Source organism: Callorhinus ursinus, unplaced genomic scaffold (assembly GCF_003265705.2).
Source record: "Callorhinus ursinus isolate GAN/ISIS: 27379988/994484 unplaced genomic scaffold, GSC_fseal_2.0 scaffold15, whole genome shotgun sequence".
NCBI lineage: Eukaryota > Metazoa > Chordata > Mammalia > Carnivora > Otariidae > Callorhinus > Callorhinus ursinus.
Genome location: NW_027397077.1, coordinates 10,527,611 through 10,554,896, shown reverse-complemented (window position 1 = coordinate 10,554,896; position 27,286 = coordinate 10,527,611). Strand labels below are relative to the sequence as shown.

The 27,286-nt window shown below is 43.4% G+C and overlaps 1 protein-coding gene across 1 annotated transcript in view; it reads right to left on the bottom strand.

Moving 5' to 3' along the window:
- Window positions 1–27,286, bottom strand: part of CACNA2D3 (calcium voltage-gated channel auxiliary subunit alpha2delta 3) — an 876,446-nt gene that overhangs the window by 689,514 nt on the left and 159,646 nt on the right. The window contains exon 3 of the mRNA XM_025885299.2: window positions 6,597–6,713. Within this exon, the coding sequence (XP_025741084.1) occupies window positions 6,597–6,713 (117 nt within the window). The remainder of the gene's footprint in view (window positions 1–6,596; window positions 6,714–27,286) is intronic.

Genomic DNA, 27,286 nt, shown 5'->3' with positions numbered 1-27,286 from the left:
GAAGCGTGGGAAGGAGGGAGGGAGGGAGGGAGGGGCAAAAAAGCAAATAGGCCACAAGATACAGCAACATAATAAAAAAGTCTTTCCATTTGTCACTTAAAACACTATTTTTTTGTCTGAAACAAACAGACTCTCTTTCAAGAACACGTTTTGAAACTCTGAATGAGATGAGAAAGGAACAAAGGCAGAAAAGTCTTCTGGATGTGTCCAGTCACCTCTACTGACTGAGAACTAAAGGTCCTCCTAGCAATGCTAGGTATATCTGGCTCCCGAGACTTCTACAGCTCATTCTGGACTGAGTATCTAAAGAGTCCTTATGATCTAAGAGTTCTTGTATACAGGAAGAACCAGTTCTCATCTTAAGAATCCTCCCTTAATTTAGAAATTTACCAACAAAATGGTTGATTTCATTTCTAACTTAATGGGTATCCTTTTGAAAATATTCCTCACTGACAATTTGCACAACGTCTGCAGATACAGATGAGTTTTTAAGCCAGAAGTATTCATAGAATCTCTGTCGTTCTTAATCCCTTATATCACATAGATGTTTGGTACAGATCATGCTTTCCTTGAGTGCTTCCTGCTCTTCATGCTTCAGTGTATGTATTTAAATAAAGACACAGATGTGTTTTATAATCATACCTATGTAGACACACACCAGTCAAAAAACAGCCAGAGAAAGTTGCTTTGATAGTACCCTCTAGCTTTTTTGGAAGATTGGCATAATCTCTTCTGCAGGGGGAAGAAATCCATTTTTCTGAGAAGGTAAATGTTTATTAAATGCAAATACCGATATTCGTTACCCAGGAAAAACGTCTTGCTGCATGTGGAATTTCTCGATAAAAAGCTTTCAAGTCCCAGGTTTGTCCAGATAAACCCCTATTGGTGAACCGATGCGTGAATGCACCGAAATTGAATTACTGTACAACAGCAATTACTTCCCACAACACAGCTATAAATGGGAATCGGTTCTGCAGTGAACAGCAGGTAGCTATAGGAGAGGAGAGGAACTTAATATATAATCTAGTCTCTTTCAGCTTTTCCCAAGAAGCCAGGGTGTTTATTTTTAAGCAAAACACTCTTTTTTCAAGTGCCTGATTTAACATTTCATCAATGTAAATCAGAAACTCAGTAAAACCAGATTATTTATAGGACTGAGTGTCAGAGCACGATCAAAATGTACTCAGTACCTTTATGCAAGGTTGGAAAACAACAGACTCTTCACTTAGAAAGTTTAGGGCCAACTTGTGGTTTGTGTCTTTTCATAGTCCCCAAGAAAATTCGTTCTTTTAGACATTTCTAATTAATTGTTTTGGGGAGAAGATGAATTCGAACAGCAAATGAAATACTTACTGTTTTGCCCGATAGGCTACCCAAATAGAGAGCATCCTACAATCCTCTCTCTGTGTGTGAAACGTGTTTAAGTTTGTGGAGGCCTGAACTCTGTCCAGCGCATCAGTGAATGTCCTGTGAATGGACTCCTGGCCCCCAAAGCAGGAACAACTCTGAAGCCGGAAGAAGGCTATGATTCTGACCAAGATCTGTGTGAAGAAGGCAGTGCCTGCCCAGACCTCCTCCACAAGATCAAAGGCAATCACCATTCTGGAGAACTCACCCTTAGAAAGCCACTCTAGAGAATACTAGGATATACTTATAAATTCTCCAAAGTCCTTCTGTTTGTTATTTCCTGGTTTATCTACTTTTTTCTGGTTGTGCTGTTCTTCTCGATCATACAGACGGTTCCGAAAGCACAGGATCATGCCATCCCCGGGCTGTGGTGGAATCTGTCCTAAAAGTATATGCCTAGAATCAGAGATGCCCACAGTTAACGCAGAATGACTCCCTACAGATTTTTCTCCAAGTGCAGGCTTGTCTGTGCCTGCTCAGAGCTCCCTGGGGCCTCAGATGATCCTTCCAGCTGTGTAATGGCGTACGCTACTCCTAATGGAGGCTTGGATTTTAAAGACAAACGAAATGCTGGGGCAGCCTGTCTGTACAACCGTACCATGGAAGGCACATCTTTTGGCTTCTCACTCCCCTCCAATCAGCAGCAGCTCAGGAGGAAGGGGAGCTGGGTCAACTGTGTCTCCCATCAATATTTCAGATGAGCTCTGACTAGTGACACAGTTGAGCATTTCCAGGTGTCACTTAGGAATGCCCCCCCTAGGGGTCCACTGCTGGCAGAGGACTGATGGGTACCACTTCCTCCACATCCAGCATGTGGACTGTCTTCCTTGAGATGTTAATGAACTAAAAAGCAAATTGATTCCATTTCTTGTCCATTTGTGAGGACTTCAAACTTGATAAATTGCTCAGCAACATCAATTGAGGGCTTGGTAAGCATGAATATTTTCCAACAAAGAAGGTGGGAGAGAATGCTTTGGGCACAATTATCCTGTACATAAGCAAATAGCATCATTGCATCAAACTCAATCTGCCTTTTAAGTTAAAATAACCTACACGTCAACCCTCTGAGTGGATTTGAAAAAATTATTTAAACCACCAGTGGTGTTAAAAAGTGCTAGAAAATATTAGTTAAGACATGCTACCATAATGATGGCACCATTATGTTAATGGCAATTATGGAAACTAAGGTTATCTGTAATTTGCTAGGCTGAAAAAAAAAAGTTACATATAGTCCATTACCAACCAGATGACAGAGGTTATGTAATGGGCAGGCCACTTTGGGTTTCACATTTACTCCAGACATCTGACAGGGAGAAAATAGGACTTTCTGTGATAGGATAATTGCATAGTGAAGAGTAATTCAAACAGGGAACGAGTATGATAAAATCACTCTGATTCAACTAATCACTGGGAAAAGTGATGGGGGAAAATGATGAAATCAAGCCAGAAGAGACAGAGAAAAGATCAACATTGTTTCACAGCCAAGGAATGACAGGCATGTGAAGGGCTGGATCAGGAGTCCTGCTCCCTTTCCCGGCAGTGATGGGCTAACTTCACCTACCTTCACAGACCGCGGGAGTTAGAATCGCTTTCTAAATTGCAACTGCCAGTCTCATAAATATTTTATAGACATCCATGGAAATGTTAACCATCCATGTTGTTTGTCACCCAGTTCTTTCTTCTGTATGTTCCTGAGTCTTCCCACCCATCCAACATCGATGAGCCCTTGGCCCTGGATCAGTGCTGTGCAGGAAGGCACTAGAACCTCCCACCTGACTCGGGTCACTGGGATGGGGGCTGGGAAACAAGATTTCTGGTGCATCAGAATGATGGCGCAAATTCCAAACTCCGTTCTTTTCTTGGGGCGTTTGAGAAAGGGGGTCCCTGCTCAGTGGGAGGCATGGGATGGGACAGGAAGGGCCCCTGTTGCACTGTGGTTCATTCTAGTGCACGCAAATAATGAATCCACTGCAAAACTACAGACAAATTTTCATTTGAGGTGTCTGCTCTTCTAAAGCTCACCAATCACCAAAAAGACCTTTCCTAGTTGAGGTCTCATTATCATATGAAAAATAGTCACACCCACGGCTCCTTGGCCACCACATAAAGCAACATGGGGGAGGGGGGTCTCTCCTTGGCCACCCCCTTTCATTCCCAATGCTATAAGGCTCATGATGGTTGCCCATAGTACTGCCTGGCCCACAACGGCACCAGGCCCATCTCAACAGCAAAACTGCCTCCAAACCAAACCCTAACTTGACATACAAGCCCTCCTTCCCGTTTAAAGATTGGGAGCAGGGAGTACCACATATCACTGAACCAGTTAACCCAGATTTTATGGCATCAACTGTGTTCCAAAGGGCCTTTTACATCTACTTTAAAATACACTGTTCAGAGAATCCTGGATGCCTTTAGTCTGAGTACATTTCAATCCAAATAAAGCACCTTTTTTTTTTCCTTCTCAAGGGAACCACACCAACCATATCAGTCTCTTTTTTTTTTTAACATCATGAATTTAAAACCAAAGATTTCAAATTTAAGTTCCCTCCTGTCATCATCCTTGAAGCTTTTTAAAGCTTCAGACTCTCTCATTATGAAAATACTTACAAACTAAAAGGTCCCTTCACCAGCAATGTAACAGCAAACATTTACTGAAAGCTTACCATTCTCCAGTCCCCGTGCAAAACAATTTGCACAGATACACTCAGAGGCACGGCAATCCTACCGTGTGGGATGCAAAAGGACCTTCCCTGAGCCTGCCCACGTGACCTGGGCCAGTGACCTCCCCCGCCAAGCCTGCATGCTCATCTCTAAGCCAGTGATACAGGAACAGCATCTCCCTCCCAGGGTGGACACCAGGATGAAATGAGATGATATATAAAAAGTGCTTAGCATGGGGCCTGGTGCAGCGAGACTCACTAAGCATAAACACAGATTAGTAAGTCTCCTACTCCTCCGAGCATCTCCACAGAGGTAAATGAGGAAAAGAGGTCTATCAGTTCCTTAGTTCTTCTCACCAACCTTTCAGACGCCATATGGGCCCCCTGCCTCTGAGCGCCAAGTCCAGATTCTGGAGCTGGCTGGACCTCTGTATCATCCTGCTATGCTGCACAAGTTTCCCCCTGCCCTTTCCCACCCTCCCCTCCCCACCAGAGTGCCAGGTCCCAGGGCTTCCTTGTCTGTCAATTGCAGAGGCAGAACCTAAGGAAATTTAGATCCTTTTCTGCTCCAAAATTCTGTGATTCACAAAGGAATCCAAGTTGAAACAAAAATAGCATTTCCTTCCCTCAAATTGGCAACATTGTTACTAGTATTGAAAACAAAATAAAACATTTTAATTTTTTGCGAGGATTCAGGCAAATGAGCACTCACATGCCACTGCTGCTGGAGGAACTGGGATCCTGCACAACCTTACCTGGACAGAAATGTCCTCGCATGCAGAAAGAGCTGTCAAGATGCGGTTAGCGTCTCTGAAGTGGCTTCTGCATTCAGGGATTTCCCTGCAGGATGCTGAGGGCATGCAAGTGATGAAGAATGTGGACTTGGGTCCCTATGCCTGGACGCTGTCCCTCACTCCCCATGTGACCCTGGAGAAGGGACTTAACTTCTGCCTCTCTCACCTTTTTTTGTAAAAGTGGGATAGTATAATACCTCCCGCTGGGGGCTGTTCTTTTTTTTTTTTTTTAAAGATTTTATTTATTTATTTGAGAGAGAGAGAGAGAAAGCATGAGAGGGGGGAGGGTCAGAGGGAGAAGCAGACTCCCTGCCGAGCAGGGAGCCCGATGCGGGACTCCATCCCGGGATTCCAGGATCATGACCTGAGCCGAAGGCAGTCGCTTAACCAACTGAGCCACCCAGGCGCCCCCGCTGGGGGCTGTTCTAAGGACAAGCGAGTGCACATAAAATCCTTAGAGGAACACCAAACATATAGTGGTGCTGAGTCATTTGATCTATTATTAATACACAAGAAGACTCACTGCAGCATTATTTATATCAAGACTTGCAAACAACTTAAATATCCAGATTTGGAGGAACAGTCAAATCATCCATGACACACCCATAGCTGGAATGTGATGCAACCATTTAAGAAAATCATGCACTAGAGTGATGCCAAGGGCAGCTCACACTATAATGGTGTAGAGAACTGAAAAGAAGCTGGACGCAAAAGCAAACAGGCAATACAACTGCAAATTTGAAAAAGAAAAACACAAGTACATGCATAGAGATGCAAATTTAAAAAACTGGAAGGAAGGAAACACAAGAACACAAGTCTGACTTTCAGGTAATTTTTTTTTCTGTTTGATACTTTTCAGTATATTCCTAAAGTTCCACCAAAGGGGTGTTCATTTTATAAACAGAAAATAGTAATTATGGTGGGCTTTGGCGGGGGGGCTGTTGCATTTTAATTTCAGGTTCTGAGGTTTGAGATGTGAATGGCTACCATGTCTGTAAAGAATATCACTTGCTTTGGGGCCTCTGAACGGCACAGTCAGTTAAGCACCTGACTCTTGGTTTCAGCTCAGGTCATGATCTTGGGGCCCTGATCTCAGGATCTTGGGTTCGAGCCCTGAATGGGGCTCGGAGCTCAACTGGGAGCCTGCTTGAGATTCTCTCTCCCTCTCCCTCTGCCCCTCCCACTCATGTTCCCACTCTCTCTCTCTAAAAAATAAAACAAATGATTCCTTAAAAAAAAAAAAATAGCACTTGCTTCAAGGTAGAGATATAAGGACACACAGGGATCACCATGAAGCTCCCAGGGCTGGCTGTCAGAGCAGTATTTCCGTAGCAAATAAAAATATTTTTTTTTCTTCTAAGACATTTCAGAGTTCCCACCAAAAAGTCTCAACTTATTTGATTAATAAAGCGGCAGTATGAAGCTGCCATTCACTGAGCACTGCTTATGTACTAAGTAGCTCAAAATCATAACTTTGATCTTCACATGGCCTGTGTGTTTTTCCCATTTACAGATGAGGAAATTGAGGCTTGCAGGGTGGTTTACTGAAGGTCAAAGCTCAGTAAGTGACCAAGGCAGCCACTGAACCTAAGCCAAATTCATGCTCTTATCATGTTCATGTTACCAGAACAGCTGAGTCAACTCTGATCTTGGAGAGCTGAAGTCATCAATGCCAGTCCTCTGAAGGTGCCTCTGTGTCTCTGGGCAACACAGAGCAGAAACCAGACGCACTTACCCGCATGGCTTCAGACTTTTTGTGAAACATCTCTTCCATGTTCTTTGCCAGCTTTTTCACCAGTTGGAGACCATCAATTTCTTCTATGGCAACGTCTTTCTCATACTCTTTGTATTTCTGTAAGGAAGGAGGGCAACAGGAAAGGCATAAAACAACATACCCATGATTTCGGAGCACATCTACTTACAAGGAATAGATAGCACTGCCTCTATTGGATTTGGAGATATTGGACTGTATTTCAAAATTATTAAACCAGCTAAGGAGAAATGTGAAAATTGGCTCTGGCTCTCTTAGACACTTAACTAGCACCCAGGAAAGGAAAAAAAAAAACAAAAACCTAAAGCAATCAAACTCTTTATCATCCATCCTCTTCAGTTCTTGAAATCAACACTCTACACTTCCAACTTGACCACACTCAGCCATTCTTCTGGAGGACTGCCCCAGAGTCATTAGCTATCCCACACCCAATACCACTAGAAACTGACTATTCCAAATGTGTCATAAAATAAAAATGAAGAAATTTAACTCTTGTGTGTGTTTTTTTTCCTTAAACATCACTAACTTAAATTTTTCATGGCCAAAGACTGGGGACTTTGGGAAAGTAGTATCAAGGCTATGACTGTAATGTATAATTATAGCAGGAGCAGGCAATCTATAATCCTTGGGCCAAATCCAATCCATCACCTATTTTTATAAAGTTTTATCGGGACAAAACCACACCCATTTGTTTATATATTCAATCAAGTTTAGTAGTCACAACAGAGGCCAGATGACCCATAAAAACTAAAATATTTACTCTTTTTTATAGAAAAGTTTGCCAACTCCTAAACTGGAATGGAAATTGAAGAAAATCATATAGCAGAGCATCTCATAAACATTTTATAATGACAGAATCCTTGCTATGGATTTTAGTATTTCAATTCAATCCACTAAATGTTCATTGAGGACCTCCTATGTACCCTCAATGAGCTCACAGAAATCAGAACATACAGTGAATACAAAAACCACAAAAACAAATACTTTATATATTTCATAATGGGTTCATCTGTTCATAAGAGAATGATTTGACCCATAATTTACTCAAATTCTCAAAGACAATTTTTCATTTAAAACCTATCACACCCTAGTGACTTATCTGTTTCACCAGCACTTCTCAAAGTGACACAAGATCCGCTGAGGGTTCCCTGGGACCCTTTCAGGGGCCCACCAAGTCCTCCTTTTCCCCAACAGCATATCTATGTGAAACCAGATTTTCTTCACAGATTTCAAAATATCACAACAGACTGAACACAGAAGCAGATATGAGGATCCACCTGTCTTCTCTTTAACCATTAAAAAGATTTGCAAAAAAAAAAAAAAAGTGCCACTCCTTTTTTTGTTGTTGCTTATTTTGGGAAATACAGTTATTTCTCATAAAATACCTATTTATGATAACATGTAATGTGTTTTTATGCTTGAATTAGTTAACTTTTAAAGGTCTCAGTTTTAATTTCTAATATGGCAAATATCAATAGATGTGACCCACATGAGCAGAAGCTCTTAGGGGTCCTCAGTATTTTGTAAGAGTGTAAAGGGGTCCTGAGGCCCAAAAGTTTGGTTTAACTAAAGATTTAATTTTGTTCCCACTGGAAAGAAATATTGTTTATTAGTAAATACCTCCCAAATGGAGTTTGAAATACTTCCAATGTCAACAGAAATCCCTTACATTTATGTAGCTAATAAAAGGCTGGGGAACTGAAATTATTGGGGGCTTGATATTTACCTTTCCTTATTTGTTAGAAGAACCTGAACCACTTACTAACCCCTCACCCCAGCCTCCTAGTTAGAAAAAACAAGAGGCTCCACATCTTATCTTGGCTCTCAAGACCTTAAGAGTCATTTTTGAAGTGGAAAATGTAATGGCTTTTTAATGGAAAGGTCATTACAATACAATAAAAATTTGTATTTTCTCCCCTTTTCCCCTTCTTTACTTAAAAAAATGTAAACTGAGAAGAGGCTGTTTTTCCTTGCCCAAAGGAAGTGTGTGTGTGTGTGTGTGTGTGTGTGTGTGTGTGTGTGTGTCACCCAAAGCACTTCCCTTCCGAGTTCAGATTTCCAAGTCCTTTGAGACAATGATACTGGGTGTTTTAAAAAGAGAAGAGTAGAGTTTGAGGACAGAGGAAATGACCCTTTGGGAATGAACATAAGAGAGAATCCTTCTGACCCCTGAGACCAAAATGAAATCCCTGGAGTCTGAGGGCATCTGACTAGAGTTCTCAAGAGCCCAGCCCTAGATACTGACAGAGCCGAAGTGAGAAGGGCAGGAAAGGGGCCCCCACACGGGGCATCGGGGCCTCTGACTGAAATGTCTGGCCTAAGGGCTTGGTATTTCTGAGAATTAAGGTGAGCCTAAGGAAATAAACAAAACCCTATTCTAGACTGCCTAAGTCTGGACCAAGATAGACATCTGCTACATTACTTGTTGGATGCTCTGAGCTGCTCCGCATTGTCCTATAACAGACTACGGGTTGTAAATGACATTCTTCTCCTTGCTCCCTGAGAACATCCATAAAAATCTTATGTGTTTGTCTTGAGAGTCTCTCTCTTGCTTCTCACCTGGAAAACAATCCCTCCTTCTAGCTTTCCCCTCCTCTCAACACGGCTGTACTGGTTCTTCAAGATGACGAGACTGTACCTTTCCTGGAGCTCCAGCACACTCTGTGCTCATCTCTCCTGGCCCTGGGGCTTGTGTGGCCTGGGGACAGGGACACGTCCTTGTACTCACCCACCAGCCCACAGCAGACACTCACAATGAAGCAGACTTCTCTGAATGAAGCTTGTTGCAAAAAAAATTTCAATGTTACAGTATAAGGAGTATGCAAGTAGGGATGCAGCTACATTGTTCTGGGTCCTATAATGGTGATCTCTCCACCCTTTAACAGGTTGACTGGATTGTCCCGAGATGTGGGGCTCCAACCAAACCAACCGTGGCTCAAGCTAACAGCATCCTCTGCTGTATGAATAAAACTTCAAGGACAATCACTGGAAATGTTCCCTAAGTTCGAATTTAAGCCAATGCCTTTGGAGCCAAAAATCCTGAGGGTTCTCTGCTGACTGCCAGATGTGTTCCAAAAGCCAGCAGCTGAGGCCAGCCTATACCCAAGGCTGATTCACTATCAAAACTACAAAGTTCAAGAAGTAAAACAAAACAAAATTGCCAGTCTAATATTTACAGAGTCAATATAATAAATCTCTGTCTTAAGTAATTCTGTAATGAAAGGTGATCTAGAGCCGTAAGATAAAGAAAAATAAAATGCATTTCACAATTAGCTTTTGGCTGAATCTTCTGGTTTTTAGATAGGACCCCATTATTCTGGTCATATCCATTCTTGCATGTGTTTTTCTCCCAAGAGACCTCTAGAAAGGAATCAATTTGTTTAACTTTAACCATCCCCCAAGTTTTCAGTGAGATCTTCCTGCATACTCTCTTCCTCTGAATCTGCTCTGTGAAAAGGAGCCAGTGACTTTATGGAGGGCTAGTCTCCCAGGCCTACTTGTGCCTGGTGACCTAGCTAACCAATCTCAATACAAAGCTCCTTCCCAAACTAAGGACTCCAGATCTGGGACAAACGTAACCATTCACTGGTTCTATTCCTCTGCCAGACTAAGTCCTCTCCCCTCAGGACATGTGACAATGTGTCCTCCTTGCCAATGAGCCAAGCCTGTACTACTTTCTCCCCACCCTGGGGAAGTTATCCCATAAGCAAAAAAAAATCCTGCTTTGCAAGATGTGTTAACGCCTGTTGGAATCGGGTCAAACAGCTTAATGCCTTACTCTTACCAGGAAATATTACACTTTGCTGGAATCAAAAAATTTTGAAGAACAGAGAGAGTAACACAGTGATAGCCATTAGCCAATCGCAAGCCCTTAGTGGCTTGGGATGGTCATATACATCCAGAACTTTTAAAAATGTGCCTACTGTAAAAAAACAAGCAATTTGACCTCCAGGAACCCGATAAAGGAAGCTACAACAGACAAAACCATCCCAAATTGTGTAAAAGAATGTAGGAAACATGCACACACAGTATGTTACAATATGTTACAGATAGTAATCAGTAACTTTGTGTTTTAAATTACTAATTTGCCATATACACCCATACATACGAACACCCTGCTAGAAGGACATATGCCAAATGTTCACATCTGGCCGTATGATCACCAAGGATTTTTCTCTTTCTTCTCTTGCTTACCTGTATTTCCTAATTTTTACAATGAACATACTATTTTGGAAATTAGAAAATATAAAAGTTGTAGTTATGTGTGAATAGCATATGGGCACCTAATAAACAGATTTCTTTAGGGAAAGGTGGTCCCAATTAGAATCTGTGTAATTAAGCAGCATGTCTTCATTAGCAGAGCCTAAGGAAGTCAGTAAAACGAGTCCTCTGTGAATCACGGGCTCAGCACGGGTGCCGGGAGCTTTTCACATATTAATTTGTCTAAACCTCACAGCCACCCCGAGAGGTAGGTATTATCCCCAAACTGCAGGTGCAGAACTGAAGTACTGAGAGGTTTTAGTCAGTAGTTGGAAGGCAAATGGCCAGAGCGAGTTTTAAACCTATCAAGGTCTGACTTCTAATCGCTAGGTCTTTTGAACTCGGGGGCAGGGCGTAAGGGACCGACAGTCCAAATATTTGCAAACTTGTTTCAGAGGGCCCATGTCACTGCCTTAACGACCCCTGTCTTGTTGCTCTTGTCGCCAACGGTGGCTTGGACTCGCCAAGAGAGTCAAATACCAAAATCCGGAGACATCACCTGTCCAGCGAGGGCTACAGCTGCTCGCACAGACACAGCACACCGGACACCACAGCAGGGGACTCTGTCCCTCTGAGGGCCACTGAGGGGGTGAGCTTGGAGCCTGGCCTCAGAGGAGCAGACATAGCTCTTGAGAATAAAAATATCTGGAAAGATAAGAGCAAGCCCACTCTGAAAGGAGTTCCTGGAGCCTTAATTATAAATTACTCCCTGGCTGTGTTTGGGCTACAGAATGTCTTTTGTTCTCCAAGGTACGAAGAAAGACCTGGAGGCAGCTCACCCCACTCTCTTTTTCCTCCAGGAGTTGCCACCTCCCTCCCCCCCACAGCTGTGTAGGCAGTGAAGCTTTATTTCCTATAGCTTCAAGGACTGCACTAGCAGTTACATCTGCTTCATAAAAAAGCAGCAGTCCTTCAACCAAGGAAAGGAGTTAGGAAAGTATCAGCAGGTCCCTGTAAACACACAAAGGAAGGCAGAGGAAAAGACAAACATCGAGGAGATACCATGCCACCTCATTAAAGATTCAGGCCAGACGGGATTTGAATCCTGTCTCTGGCACATGTCACTTCTTTTCTGTGTCTCCGCTCTGCCAGGCAGGGTACTAGGCACAAGCATGATGCTGAGGAGGGCAAAGTTGAAGAAAGCTGGCAGTCTGTTGGTCAGGAGTGTTCTGATGAGTAAACAGGCTAAGAAGATACAACGTCATGGTTAAGTGCCCTGATGGGGTGGTCAAGGCAGTGACTCCCTGCTTGCAGAACCCTTAATGGATGACAAGGCTGGGAAGGAGGGAGACAAAACAGGCAGAGGAAGCAGCAGGAACAGAGGTCCAGGGACAAGAGCCTGCCTGGGGCTCAAGGAAATACCCCCTCCTCCACTTCACTGGTGCATGGATGGCCAAGGTGGGGACTCTGCTGAGAGATGAGGCCAAAGAAGTAAGCAGGGCCAGGCCATCAACGGAATGGGCTAGGATTAAGATTTTGGACCTTATCCTGATTTGGGTAGGTGGGCGGGGTGTGGAGGTGGGTGGGTTACGGAGACAGGCAACAGCCAGGGCCATGGAAGGGTTCAAGGGTGGGAGGGACTCAGTAATCCCATGTTTGCTTTTAAAAAAGCCTCAGTGTGCAGAAAGGGTAGGAGGGAAGTAAAACTGGACAGAGAAAAGCAGCTGAGGGACCCAAGTGGTCAGGATGTGGGAGACGGCACGGTGGAGAGGTGACAAGAGTCAGAGGAATGGGAGGCGGGCTCCCTGGAAGACATCAAGAGGGCTGATGGCCGGACACAGCAGCTGTCTGGGCTGGCTGGTTGGCCATGTCACTTTAAGGAAATCACTGAACCTCCTGGGCCTCAGTGTCTTGAGTCATAGCACCAGGGATCATGAGGCCCCTCTTGCAGGGGCCTGGGGAGTGGGGGTGGGGGAGGACATCTGTGAAAGCCCCCAGCGCAGTGCCCGCACGTAATGCCCGCTCCAAATCCTCACGCTCCTGTTTTCTGTTTTCCCCCTTTGTCACGTCTGCTACGGAGGATTCTAGTGAGTGCTGTATTTTCATACAAACGCCTTCCAGGACTGAAACTCTTAATGTAAGAGACAAATTCCAACAGGTTGGCTGATGATATTGATACTCTTCCATTGGCCACCCCCAGCCTCTGGGCTGCCCCCCTGGGCTCGAGGCAGTAGCCGGAGAGAGACCTGAGCAACACAGCCCAGACCGGGGTGGAGGCAGAGTGCAGCCCTTCCCAAGAACAGCTTTCCGCATTCATAACACAGAAGGAGGGCAAGGCTGGGACCTTTTATTCCCTCTGTCACAAGAGAACATCTGAAGCTTCCATTCCTTCTGTTAGCAGAATCAGCATTTGGCAAGAAATCTTGTGATGAGCCAAGAACATTTATCATTTGAGAAGGGAGACACAGAAATGCATTATTTCTGCAGCATCTACTTTGCCAGATCATTTCACACAAACACCAGGAAGAGAAAAGCACTACTTCACTGTCAGAACACTTAATGTTGTTCATACATTTGGGTCATTTTTTTCCTACGTGATGACTGCATATCTAGAAGTGAGTCACCTGGAACAGACCCCAAAGAGGGGGCTCCGGTCAGAAGACTTCTGACCAATCACAGGTAATTGGGATAAAAGCCAAACACAGGAGAGAGGCTCTGAGTACCTCTGCAGCCACACCATGAACAAAGGGCCTCCTGCCGAAGACAGATGCAGGGATTACTCTTAGCCAAAGAGCTGGTGCATCTGAACATGGTCTCTTGGCCAAGTCTTCTCAGCAAAACCTGAAATTACATCTCTAGATTCAGCATCATTAAATCACTAGGTGAGGACTGACAGAAGGTCCAGGGGAGGAGATGGCAAAGCAAGGACCTGCCCAAGTGAGAATCTGGGGAGCTGGCCTCAAAGCCCATGACTTGAGAGAAACTGTGAGAAACTGGCCTGTTTCTCCATCCCTCCCCTAAGCCTCCAGCACTTCCCTTGAAAACCCCTGACCCAGATCCCCCAATAAACCCTGTCACTGGGAAACCCTGGAGATAGGCTAAGCCCAGAATCCTGAAAGGTGGCTTGTTCACATTAAGAGCTGAAGATACTTCATGTTCCTACTTTAAGGTTCAATTTTCTATCTTATTCTCATTCCTTCAAGCTCTGAAAGAACCCTAGTACAGAAGCCAAATTCATTAAACCAATCATTTAAATAAGGATCACACTAACACACAAAAAAAGGAAACTAAACTGAACTCACTGCTATTTTCATTCTTTCAACAAATAATTAGAAATAGCCTACCATGTGCCAGGTGGGTGGAGGGAATAGGGGACTATTGACAAATGCATGTATTCCCTTGGGGTATAAGGAAGCCAATTTTTGGTCCATTTCATTAAAAATAAGGGATACACAAGTTGGAACAGAGATGCCGGGATAATCTCAATCTAAACTTGAGCGCTGATATCCCACCCAGCCATTCTGCATAGGTCTCCTTCCAAGGTTACACCTGTGTGCAGTGCAGGTAGATCATGTCTGCCATATGTGGGAGGGTATTGGGTGTCTTCTACTGAGTGCCTAACAGTCTATAAAGCACAGACATATACTTCTCCTTGAGAAGGGAGGGATGAAGACCAGGAGTTATGGGCAAATCAACAGTCCTATAAACAATGAAAACTTGGCCAGGAATAGGAAGGACATCACAGTCACCAGGGAGGTAAAAGGTTCCAGGGAAGGATATAAAACAATGAATTTGCCAAGGGTCGAAGAAAAAGGGACGACTGTACAGCATGTATAATTCCCTGCATCCTGGGAGATGAAGTCTATGAAGTGTGCTATTAACGTCCTGAGACAGTCATGAGCCACCACAAGGTGGCTGATAAACAGAGGCAGGACCTCTATGACCAAGGCTTAATGGACAGTGGTGACAAGGGTAGGATGGGGAGAAGGGGAAGAAAGAGAGGGGACAGTCCCTTTAGACATGTGTAAACTCATCAGATCTCCCTCCAATGGGGAGAAAGTGATACCATTCCTGCTCTCTCTCCTCTATCCTATTCCTAGCAAAGGTGGCTAACCATGATGGGATGAGTGGGAAAGAATCTGCATGGATTTTGCTGGAATACTATTGATTTGGAACCTGGTAGCAGCATCCTGCTTGGCTTAGAATCACTGGCTGGGGTTCAAGACACAGGAAGAGCAACAACATGCATCCCACTTGCTAGGCAGTTTGCAAATGTGCTAAGACCAGGGACTTTTCAGCTAGTACACTAAGTTCAAGCATCACCACTCACTAGCTTTGTGACAAGTTGCTCAGCCTCCATCAGCCTCCTTGCCTTCATCAGCAAACGATATGACACCAGACCTCCTAGTGTGCTTAGGATGACCAAAGGGGGCCAAGCATGTAAAGTACCCAGCAGAATGCTGGACACAGAGTAATGCACTCCAAAAATGGTGATGGTGTTGGCGGAGGTGGTAATAAATTCTGACATTTGTTCTATAATTTCTGAGAATGGTCATTCTCTTGCCTCAACAACAAGAAGATACTCTGAACATATGTTCACAGTCTAACCGATGAACTAGCCCCGAAGGCTGCTCTGGGCAGTGGCATTTTTCAAGTACATTTCCAAGGCACTGAGGGGTCTTCAACAGTAACTCTTGGGGGAATGGCTCCCTGCTGGCAGGAACTGGATGCTAGAAGTCTCTATTTACATAGAGGAAATGACAGTTTTTAGATATGGTACTAAAGGTGTTGCAATAAAAACTAATCATCTACAATTTTTGGATTCTCTCCTTACAGGCAGTGTCATTTTCTTATTATGACATGAATGTACTTGGTATTCCTCTCGACTCAATTACTGCATACAGAAGTGTCACTTCAAAATACAACACTCCAAAGCAATTATGTTTCCAAGTAAATATATTTCCAAATCCTTTAAGCTGATGTTAGGAACGCTTCTTCTTAACCATAACAAGGAACCTAACTGAATGCGTGGAACTCTAGGTCACAGAAGAATATTTTTCTATTTAAAAATGGAAAGTGCCATTTTGTACAAATAATTCTGTTTCACACAGGTAATTCTAATCGAGTGTCTCCAAGGTCCAAAAGCCATCCACAATTAATGCAGTGCTCTTCCAGATCTAGTTAGGTGGGGAAAATCCTTACAAAATACAGTTCTTCTCTGTTAAAGCCATCAGAACAAGAGACAATTTGCAGGAGAAGAAGAGACCCTGTTGAGCAAGGACAGAAGGAGGGAAGACAGGGCACCACACTACAACCCAAAGAACAAACAGAGGGCAGCCAGGGAGCAGCTGGGCTCCAACTTCTGCAGGGCTGAGGCACTTGGAGGCCACCTGTGGGATCCGGACGATCACCTGCATGCAGTTCTTGCTCTGTGGGGAGAAAAGCATGGATATGGACCACCAACTGAAGACAGTAGAGTTTGCTCAGCGTGTTACTAAGACCTTCCAGCTGGGGGATGGAGGTCATGGTCTGGTCTAAATGGCTTCTCTGGGTGCCTTCTGGTCCTCACCACAAAGGAGCACTGCCATAGGAGTTACTGGGGTCCCCTGGCCCTCATGGCCCTGGCATCCTTGCTCCCAGCTCACTGTCTGGAGTGCCCTCCTAAATCACAGAGTTCCAAGGACACTACTCTTCAGAGCAGGTGGCTCTGCAGTGGGTGGTCTCTGACAGATTTCTAGTACTTTCGGATTGTCAGGTCCTGAATTAAAAGATGGATATCTCTCCTCTCCCTGTTTTACTGTCTATAATTCTTTTATTTTTTAACCTTGATAAGTCTCATAAGCTTTTACTGTTCAACACAGTCAACTGGACAAATGCTACTGATAAATTTTGGCTCTGTGGAGATAAAACTGAGTGTGAATGCTGCATTCGATTCCTGTTTTATATGAGAGAAGTTCAGTCAGAGGCAAGCTACTAAACCAGCTGTTGATACAACCATCCTTGCCCTAGCACGGTGGCATAACTCACTGCTTTGAAACAGGGAAATTCATCTGCCTACTGAACAAAATCAAATGATCTCAATGCTTCTAAAAAAAAAAAAATCCCATTCCTGGTTATTTTCTGGATTACTGCATGGGATCTGAGGCTCTGAAATGCACATTTTTATGCTGTACATACATCCTCACAACACCAAAAGCCAAAGTAATGACTACAGGTCCACGTGTGTTAGAGAGGAACAATTTCATTGTGTGCATTTACGAGTGTATTTTATATACCCAGCAAATTTAAATACAGCCAAACTGCAAATAATAAAACATTACTTTACAAAGCCTAGACGCCTTGAAATAGATTATTTTCTCTTTTCAAACACATTTTTCTGATGTTCCAATTTAAAATAATTCATCTTTCCTGCTCCCCAAGGATCCGAGGGAATCGCAAAAATGACAATAAAAATAATTTATTTTTAATAATAACAACAGGCACTTATTGAGCACTTAACTTGGGGTCAAATAGATATTGTTTCCTTCCATTTTATAGGTTAGGAACTGAGGCACAGAGAGATTAGCCAAGTTACCAAGGTTATTGTACCAGTAAGTGGTTGTATTAGTTATGGGGACAGTAGCTACTGTAAGAAAAATATCCCCAAATCTCAGTGGTTTAACACAATAGACATTTATTCCTCATTCATGTAGCCACCCCATCCTTGTCTGCAGCTTTCCACATAGTGATTCAGGGTCCCGGGATCCTGCTATCGGGTGTCTCTGCTCTCCCCTCAGACCTTGGAGTCTTCTGCATTCGGCCAACAGATGGGGAGAGAGGCTGAGGAGAAGACGCACCTGCTTCCTCACTCCTCAGCCTGGAAGCGACATGCAGCAGCTCTGCTCATGTTCCACTGGCACCAACTAGCCACATGGCCCAATCCAATGGACCAGAGGGCGGGAAACAGAACCCATGGCTGGGGCGCCATATCCAGACACTAAAGCAACAGCTGCAAGCTGTCTACACTGCTGTCACAGAGCCAGGATTCAAACCCAGGCAGCATGGCCTTGGAGTCTATATTCTCAACTACTACACTTCAGTTTAAAAGCTTGATAAACTGTAGGTAGATGAAACCTCCGATTAAAACTTGGCTGGGAACCACCTGCAAGACGGATAATTTAGAGTTGGCACAATCAAGTCAACAATCTACAGAAAGGATAATATGATCCAATCACTTGTATGTCTAATTATGGTCAGGCTCAGATGTTAAAGGCCAAGATACCGCAACACAGAAAGGAACACATTATAAACAATTCTTAGATCTTCTGTCCGATATCCTTAATCCCAGCTCAAATAAAACTGCTATTTGAATAACATCAGTGACCTTCTCTAGCATACGGTCGGTATTAGTTGCCCAGGCGCCACAAAAGTTAATTGGCTTAACTAAAGTCTCTTTAATTCTATATCCAAGATGTCCTGGAAATCGAAGGCAATCAATGAATGAGTCTGCAAGATCCGTAACAAGCTTAAAGCTAATACTCTTTGCAGCTGCTCAAGTGGTTTCTGTACTTACAGAGCCAGAAGCTGGAATGAGGGTTAGGACCCTGCATCTGAATGAACCTTTAACTCCATCCACTCCAAACTGAACACAGAGGCCCTGGTTTATGGCACAGCTGGACCCTAGCTTTTCCTTGGGGAACGTGGAGAACCGTGGTGGGATCATGCCCAATAGTTATGAACCTGCCCTCCATCCTACTGAAAGGAAGAGCTGAAAACTCAGTCTCCCTTGTACAAAGGTTGGGGAGATTCTGTTCCTGACTGCCGACATCAGAGGCTAAGAGAAAATGGTCCCACAGCATCAGCATCCTCCATGCAAACACCCCCTTGCCTCACCTGTGCCCACAGGAGCTGCAGGGGTTTCCAGCAGGTGACACCCCATCTTATCCACTATAAACAGTGTCAAAAAATGAAGTTGTTACAGCAGAGCCGCCCTGATGCTGAGATGCAAAACGGAATCAGAGCCTTCTAGGAGTTCAACTGGCCCTCACTTCAGAATCCAGGGATTTTCTGACATACTTCACCAAGCCCAGCACAGAGCACTTCTCCCCAAGATCTTTAAAGCTCACAAGGTTGGAATCTGACAGGTATTTAGAAACAATCCATTTCAGAAGCCACTAATTCAAACGCTTCCAGAGGCTAGACAGGTAGTACCAGGTGAGGGAATAAAGCCAGGCTGGAGCCTTTGGCAAAGAGCAGAGCTTCTGTCCCATCCTTAACTGGCCGTTCCTTTTCCGCTGCTGCTGTTCTTTGTGGGGTGAGGGGTACCCTGTGAGTACCCAATCTTTCATTTGTTAAGAAGTGCCAGCAATCTATGTTTTCGTGTGAAATCTGCCGCTGAGTCTGTTTCTTTGAACACTCTGGGACCCAGACACAAACTGTGTCTAAACATCTTCCTCATACATCTTCACATGAGGGGACTGAGACAGAATAACAAGAGTCCCCATCTCCCACATTTGCAGCTGAGATGTACTGGAGGGTGCGGACGGTTTCCTGGCATCTACCACTAACTCCTGAACTAGGCACTGCTATGATCTTCACTGTAATATGAGTGGGAGGCACCAAGAGGGCAGCCCCCAGCCCAGGCCAATAAGGGACAGATGTCCACCTCCTGACTTCCCAGCCTCCCAGCCAGTGGGGACAGAGCCAGGGTCCTCCTCACCATTTGGGTCACCTGAGGCTGACTTCCATGAGAAACCCCCCACTTACACTCAGAAGCACTGGATTCCTCGGGCATTCGGGGTTGCCAGGCATGGAAATAAGGCCCTGAAACTGAGGAATCTAGACAGGCGGAGAGAAGCCCACACATTACTCCCAAAATAGGGTTTTTTTCTGTGGTGGTTTGAAGAATCGTAGAGTCCTAGGGAATGTTAACTAAGGTTTCCGTTTCTCTCTCTCTCTCTCTCTCTCTCTCTCTCTCACACACACACACACACACACACACACACAAAATCACTATTCTACCAATATTTTTTCTCCTAAGATGTATTTAGGAAACTATAAGGAAATTAACCAATACATCCACCTTATTCTTATCATAATGCTATGTGGTGCCTTTAAGATGGGGATTTGGGGTGGTTTGGGGGAGTGGCTGCTCTGGTATCTGGTGAATCCCACCAACCCTTTCTCAGAATGATACATTTTTTTAAAGATTTTTATTTATTTAATTGAGACAGAGAGAGAGAGAAAGCGGGGGGAGGAAGGGGCAGAGGGAGAGGTAGCAGCAGGTTCCCCGCTGAGCAGGGAGCCTGACATGGGGCTCGATCCCAGGACCCTGGGACCATGACCTGAGCTGAAGGCAGACACTTAACCAACTGAGCCACCCAGGTGTCCGGAATGATACTTTTCAATGAAAAAAAAAGGAAACACACAGGAGGGAAACCAATTATACTGAAATTCAGTTTTCAAAATGTTTACACCATAAATTTGCGATGCGGTAATGTCGGTGTTTCTTCATGGGTGCACTAAATGACAAGATCTAGTACTGAGTGTGTAGCCACCATATTCCCAATGCCAAGGATTGAGTGCCAACGGCAAGGAGCTATCTGCATCGACCATGGCACGATATGAAGATATCTGTGATTTCTGCCAGTGATAAAGTCACAGGCACCACTATGGCTTGTTTACCTACATTTCTAAGATTAGGTCGTACATTTCAGTTAGCGGCTAGTGAGAATAAAAGATGTCTCTTTTTCCCACCTAAGTTCAGCATCCCCTGAACTCTCTCCAAGGCACAGACATGGTTTAGCAACCCCACACACTCCCCAAGAACAGCAAGAGGTCCCAGAAAAAGTCAACCGAGGTATGAACAGTGAAGGACATCTACCTGTTGACTGCTAGTCTCTATCATATGGACCATCTGGTCATTAGCACACATTCACAAGCCAATGTATGATTTCTCTATATTAAACATATACATCAAATTGTGGACACTTCCTACAATAATTAATTCTCCCAGACGGCTCTGCTGTCTAGGTAAGTGAAGATTATAGTTTATGAGTTTCTCTGGGTGCTCTGCCAATAAGTGATGATTTCTCAAATGGATCAGGGAAGAGTAAACACTAAATTGGAAACAATATTTATCTCAGGCCATGGTATTAGAGCAGAATTGATGGGCATGATCATTTTCTTTCCTACATACTACTGGGCTATTGGAATTCTTCACAAAGACCATACATTCATGTATTATTTGTGTGATTAAAAATATATAAAGTGTCAAGTTCAAAGAAATTTAGTAATCACTGACATAAAAGTATAATAAATGTCTCATAACATGCAAAGAGAAATAGGACTAACTCAGAAGGTTACACTCGAGACATGAATTAAACAACCCACTGAACAAACCCAGCCTTTCTCCACAGCTATTAGATGCCTGTGTCAAAAAATATTTCACCCATTGTCTGCTATCATAGAAATCTGCTCATAAAATAATGCTAAGTGAAGTGTGTTATTGTTTATAACTAAAGCCATGTCAAAACCCAAAGCAAAAGACAGTGGGTGGGGTCACAACAAAATTCTTAGACCTGGCTGGGGTATGGTGGCAGAACTGGGGTACAGTTTTTCCAGTTTTCTAAATTTGTTATATGATGCTGCTTTTCAAATAGGAAGAAGCAAGGTCTAAGGTGGTGAAAAATAGAAAGGTAAGGGTGGATTCAAGTCCAGAGAGCCCAAGTTCTGACCTCCCCAATCACTCTCCTAAGGTAAAATGAGAATTTTTCTTAGTATAAAAGCAAAATGTTCTCACTGTAGGAAGAACTATCAGAAGGTAGATACAAGCAAACAGAAACAACAACAAAGAGAAAACCCTTAATCCCACTTCCCCAAAATACCATGGTTTACCCTGTGGTTTATATCCTCACAGATTTTTTTAATGTATAAATTATAACTGTCTCTTTGTAATCAAAGTGAGATCATTCTGTAGATGACAACAGGATGTATTTTCTAATTATTCCTCCAGGAAGCTCAAGTACAAAATTGTTCATCCTTTGAACTACCAAAATAAAGAAGGGGAGTGTTCAAGGGTCTCACTGGATTACACTGGGACCCTTGGGTGGATGTGGTCAAAAAATAATAATATATGGGCCTCTCACAAAAGAGGAGAGCTACAGTTAGAGCCGGAGCAGTGGTTCTCAACTGGAGGCCATTTTGTCCCCCAGGAACATCTAGTAGTGTCTGGAGACACTTTGGGTTTTCACAACCGAAAGGAGGTTGGGGGAGGAAGCTGCTACTGGTACCCAGTGGGTACAGACTAGCTATGCTGCTAAACACCCTACAAAGCACAGGAGAGACCCCCCCAACAAAGAATTATCCAGACAAATATGTCCCTGTGCAGATGTTGCTAAGGCCTATGTTAGAGAATTGTTTTCAATTCTGAATGCACAGAACACAAATCCTAATGACCATCAAGCCCAATCTCCCTCCAAAAGCTGAACTTCTAAGAAGATAGCAGGAGGGGAAGAATGAAGGGGAGTAAGTTGGAGGGGGAGACGAACCATGAGAGACGATGGACTCTGAAAAACAAACTGAGGGTTCTAGAGGGGAGGAGGGTAGGGGGATGGGGTAGCCTGGTGATGGGTATTGAGGAGGGCACATTCTGCATGGAGCACTGGGTGTTATGCACAAACAATGAATCATGGAACACTACAACAAGAACTAATGATGTAATGTATGGTGATTAACATAACAATAAAAAATTTTTTAAAAAAGAAGGTCCTGGTGCGTGGGAGAATATGTATGTGGATGAAGAGTGCATACTCAGCTGGAGCGATGCTCTTGGGGAACAGGCCGGGAAAACTAAACTCAAAATGGAGAATTAGAAGATCCACCAAGTGCTATTTCCATTCTGTACTCGAGGCTTTTCAGCATTTCCTCCATGGAGGTTGAGTAATGTTCTGAGAAGCACATTCTGCTGAAAACGCCACCTTCCCAACACTGGAGAGACAAGGTAGAGAATCCTCTCCACAAGCAAAAGTTGTTTTGAAAACAGACTCCTAGAACCATGCCAACCACTTTCACATCTCCATTCCTTAGCTCTCGTATGGAGATTTAACTTTCTGGGGGCCGTTCATCAATTTTACCGCACCTGGGAGATGCTGGAACTGTTCTCGGCAGAGAAATTATAAGGCTAGAAGCCTTGACTGGAAGATTTTACCAGTGAGAGGAGAATGTGCTGTTCAAGTAGAGAGGTTGGGTATAAAACTGACTAGAACATTAAGGGCTTTCAGGAAATCTGAGCTTGTGCAGTCAGACGCCAATGCTAGCCTGTACATGATAGATCAGGAATCAAAACAGTGAAAATGTAAGACAAGAACTGCTGAAGTTGTGTGCAGATTTGTTCCAAGGCTTCTGCAGTTCAAGTTTAGGAAAGTATTTTCTTCTCTTCCCTTTAATTACATATTCTGTAATGTACATCAAATCTACAAAAGGAACTTTAAACAATGGTCAGGTGGAAGACATATGTCTGCTTGAGTCAAATGACTCATTTTTTCCAAACATGGTCTGATCCAAGGGATACAGTTCCACGGGAATCAATCTTCTCTTCCCTTCTCCCCCAAACCTGGAATGTACATGTCTGTGTGTGTCCATCTGTGTACATACGCACGCTGTGTTTCACGGGGTAAAGGGGGATACATTTTGGGAACAAAGAAAACTAGAACAAGTAAAGGAAGTTAGGATTATTTCAATTGGTACAATGAACAAGTTTTGTTTGCAAATCTTTAGCTAATATATGCAGTACCTTTGCAATTTTAATGGCAGGGGATGCCTGAAACCAAACCACAGATAGTATCAGGCTCTATATATATACTACATACCATGTTTTTTTCCCTATACAGACATACCTATGATAAATTTTAATGTATAAGTTAGGCACAGTAAGAAATTAACAAAATAACAAAATAGGATAATTATACTGTAGCACAATGTGAGTGTGGTCTCTCTCAAAATATTGTCTTGTGCTGCACTCGCCCTTCTTGTGATGATGTGAGATAAAATGCCTACATGATGAGATGCAGTGAGGGGAATGACGTAGGCATCGTGACATAGCGTTAGGCTACTACTGACCTTCTGTCGAAATGTCAGAAGGAGGAGCATCTGCTCCCGAACTGTGGTTGACCAGGGGTAACTGAAACCACAGAAAGTGAAGCTGTGTATGGGGGGGGCACTATAATATGTAGTAATTTCCTATAAAAATTATTATATCTGTATAATGTCTGTATTGATTATTAGATCTGTAATTATAATCTGTATATTTTTAAAATATGTCTTCTTTTCCCTTTTCCTATCTCTGAACATATATAATTACAGCTTACTTTAAAGAGACCAATTCACCCAGTGGACCATCAAAAATAAGAACTGGTAACAATAACAGGATTGGTAACACTGGTACCCAGTAAGCAGCATAGTCAAAAGCCAAATATGCAATCAGAGGTGCATTTCTTCCATTAACAAAACGAAGGGGAAAGAGGCATAAATAAAGAATAATGGTAGGGGATTGGAATGAAGTCAGGCGCTGGTGCACACAGTCACTTTTGTCTTCTAACAACCTCCAAACAACCTCCACCCCCTCTCTGTCTGCAGCACAGCCTATATCCTAAAGGCGAAGAAGCTATAGATCATCAGAAAATCAATAATCCTTTGTGAATTAATGAGTCAAGCAATCCAACCCAACATTCTGTGGAAGGGTCAGAGACAGGAAGGCACGCAAGGGCCATTTCAGAGAATGGGCCACGTGGCAGAGCTCCTATATCAAGTCCATCACCTGGCGACAGGGCATCACATCCTATAAAACCTCCATCAGGTAAACTGCCATGTTCTACTGTCAACAGGCAAGATGGGTCTCAGGACGCTCCTCTGAAACCCACAGAAATGCTTTCATGGAATTCAGGTGAAGTGCAGGGAGAAAGGAACAAAAATCTAATACAAAGCCCTTAGTAAAAGAACTTCCTCTGTTAAAAATATGATTTAAGTTTCCGGTTCCAAATTATTCTCAGTAAGTTTTAAACTAACTCCTTTGATTAGAGGGGAAATCCTCTGAATTACTAAAAGAGAAAAAAAAAAATGTATCCAAAACATACAGAGACGAATACTGAGAGAGAGTCCAGCATCCTTTTTATAGGATCTACACCACTCCGTGCTCATCAGCCATAAGATTTTCACTGTGGGGAAATCTTCCCTGGGTAAAAACCAGCAGCAAAACACTTACAGGTTTCAATTACCAAATATTTATCTTCCAAATAAATCTTGTGTCTTCTAACCCTTACAAAAAATCAATCTGTTAATTCACTTCTATTTCATTGTATAATGTCTCCTTTGTTAATCCTCTTTCCCTAGGGGACTCTTTTCAAATCCTGTCCCTTATCCTTTACTGAAAAAGTTCTCTTTTCTGAAATCAAGGTGAATTGTACTTAATAAACGAGCCCTGAATTTATCTGCCTTTTCTTGCATTCATTTTGCATTCTGTGGACTCTCTCTTTAATTGAATTCTTTTTGATCTGTTCCATTGTCTTGTTATCACCATGCTTCCTTTAACCCATTCATCTTTTATTAAAAATGGTGGTGGGCTACATTAGGTTAACCACAAAAAGGAAAGCAAAAGGGAAAACTGGAACATCAACCAAAAACAGGAAGTGAAAATGAGCTCTGATAACATGATGTACACATTAGTTGAAGAAGCACTCATCCTAAGGTACTTACTTGGGCAAATACTCTCCTTGCAAATGGAATGAATGGAGGGTAGCTCTCCATGGCCCCAGACCAGGAGAGCCAGTGCATGACCCTGTTCCCCCCACCCCACCTTTATTATGTTTCAGATAGGCTATAAACACTGACTTAAATATAGGAACCACATATCTGAAGGTCAAGAAACATAAATTTCATGATTCTCATTACAAACCAAGTTTTCCCAACAAACCAATGAAGTATCCAAAGCTACATGTCACAAATGAAGACTCAAAGACTTGCAAAGGCTACTAATTGGCCCAACTTTCTTCCCACAAGTGGCAGAGTCTGGATCCAGACCCAGATGGAGGACTCCAAAGCCCACCCATACTCTTTCCTTCTTAGTCCCAGAGAATCAAAGCACTTCTGCATTGTTCAAAAATTATCTCCCATGATCCAGACATATGACCCGTGTGAGTGCCGAAAAGGATCCAGGGAATGATAAATGCCAAATTGAGAAAAGTATTGCCAGGTCCCATGATTTTGCCATCACTGGCTTTGTACACCCAATTTTTTTTCTTTTAGAGGCCCCTGCCTCCTCTATTTGCCCTCATCCCACCCTCTTCCACCCAATTCCTACTCCTCAGTCAACACCCTGATCAGGGGTCGCTACCTGTAGCAAGTCCCCTCATCCCCCAGGACCAGACTTTAGTCATCCTCACTGGTATTTATATTTTGACTTACTGGTCCATCTTCCCAATGAGAGCAAGATATCACAGCATTTGACACATTTTTATATGCACATGAATCTCCCACAGGGTTTGGTTAAAATGGGGGTTCTGATTCAGAGAGAAGGTGGGGCTGGCGATGTTGCATTTCTAACAAGTCCCCCAGGCAATGCTGATGCTATCGGTCCATGGACCCCAATCTGAGTTCTAAAGGAAAGAGACTGTGGATTTCATCTCCCTATTCCCCATGCGTGGAACTGCGGGAAAGGAGAGGGGAGGCTCGTTGAGGGAATAAAGAGGAATTCCTGCCTACATAGATCAGGAACATTGTTTAGTGGTGCTGTCATTTGTCCAGCTTAAAAAAAAAAAAAAAAAATTCTACATTAATATGCAAAGTACCCTGATTTGAGAAGATAGAACATATGAATCAAGGTCCCAGTCTAACTTCAAAGTTATCTCCTACCATATATAATGGACTCAAAATATGACAGCATCTTTGGCATCTCAGGGAGCTCAGAAGTTAAAAACAACAGGTGAGAAAACACAACACTCTGGGGGAAAATAAATGAGGTTGTCAATGTTCTCTGTAATTTGCAGCTCCAACATGCTGACTCCCTTCCCCTCACTGCCGACAGGGTGATGAAATAGCAATCTGCATCTGTCCTAAAGCCTCCACTAGGACTCTTGCAGGGGCTAATAATAATAATAGCAATAATAACTAAGCAGCTGCAGCAGCCCTGAGCTTAACTGCCCCATGTGCCTTCTAAGCGCTTCCCATAAGACGTCAGTAGTTTAATCCCAGAACAACCCTGTGAAGTGGCTATTATCACCCCGTTCTACCTGGGGCTACCAGGAATGCCACATCCTGCTCCAAGTCACAGAGCTCGTTCACAGTAGGGCAGGATTTGAACCCAGGCTGTCCCAACTCCTAAAGCGATCATCTTTGAGATACGCTCTCAAGGTCGTTTCAAGGCAGAGCAAAGGAAAAAAAAGGTGACCCTCAAGACGAATTCTGGGACTTGGATCACAAAC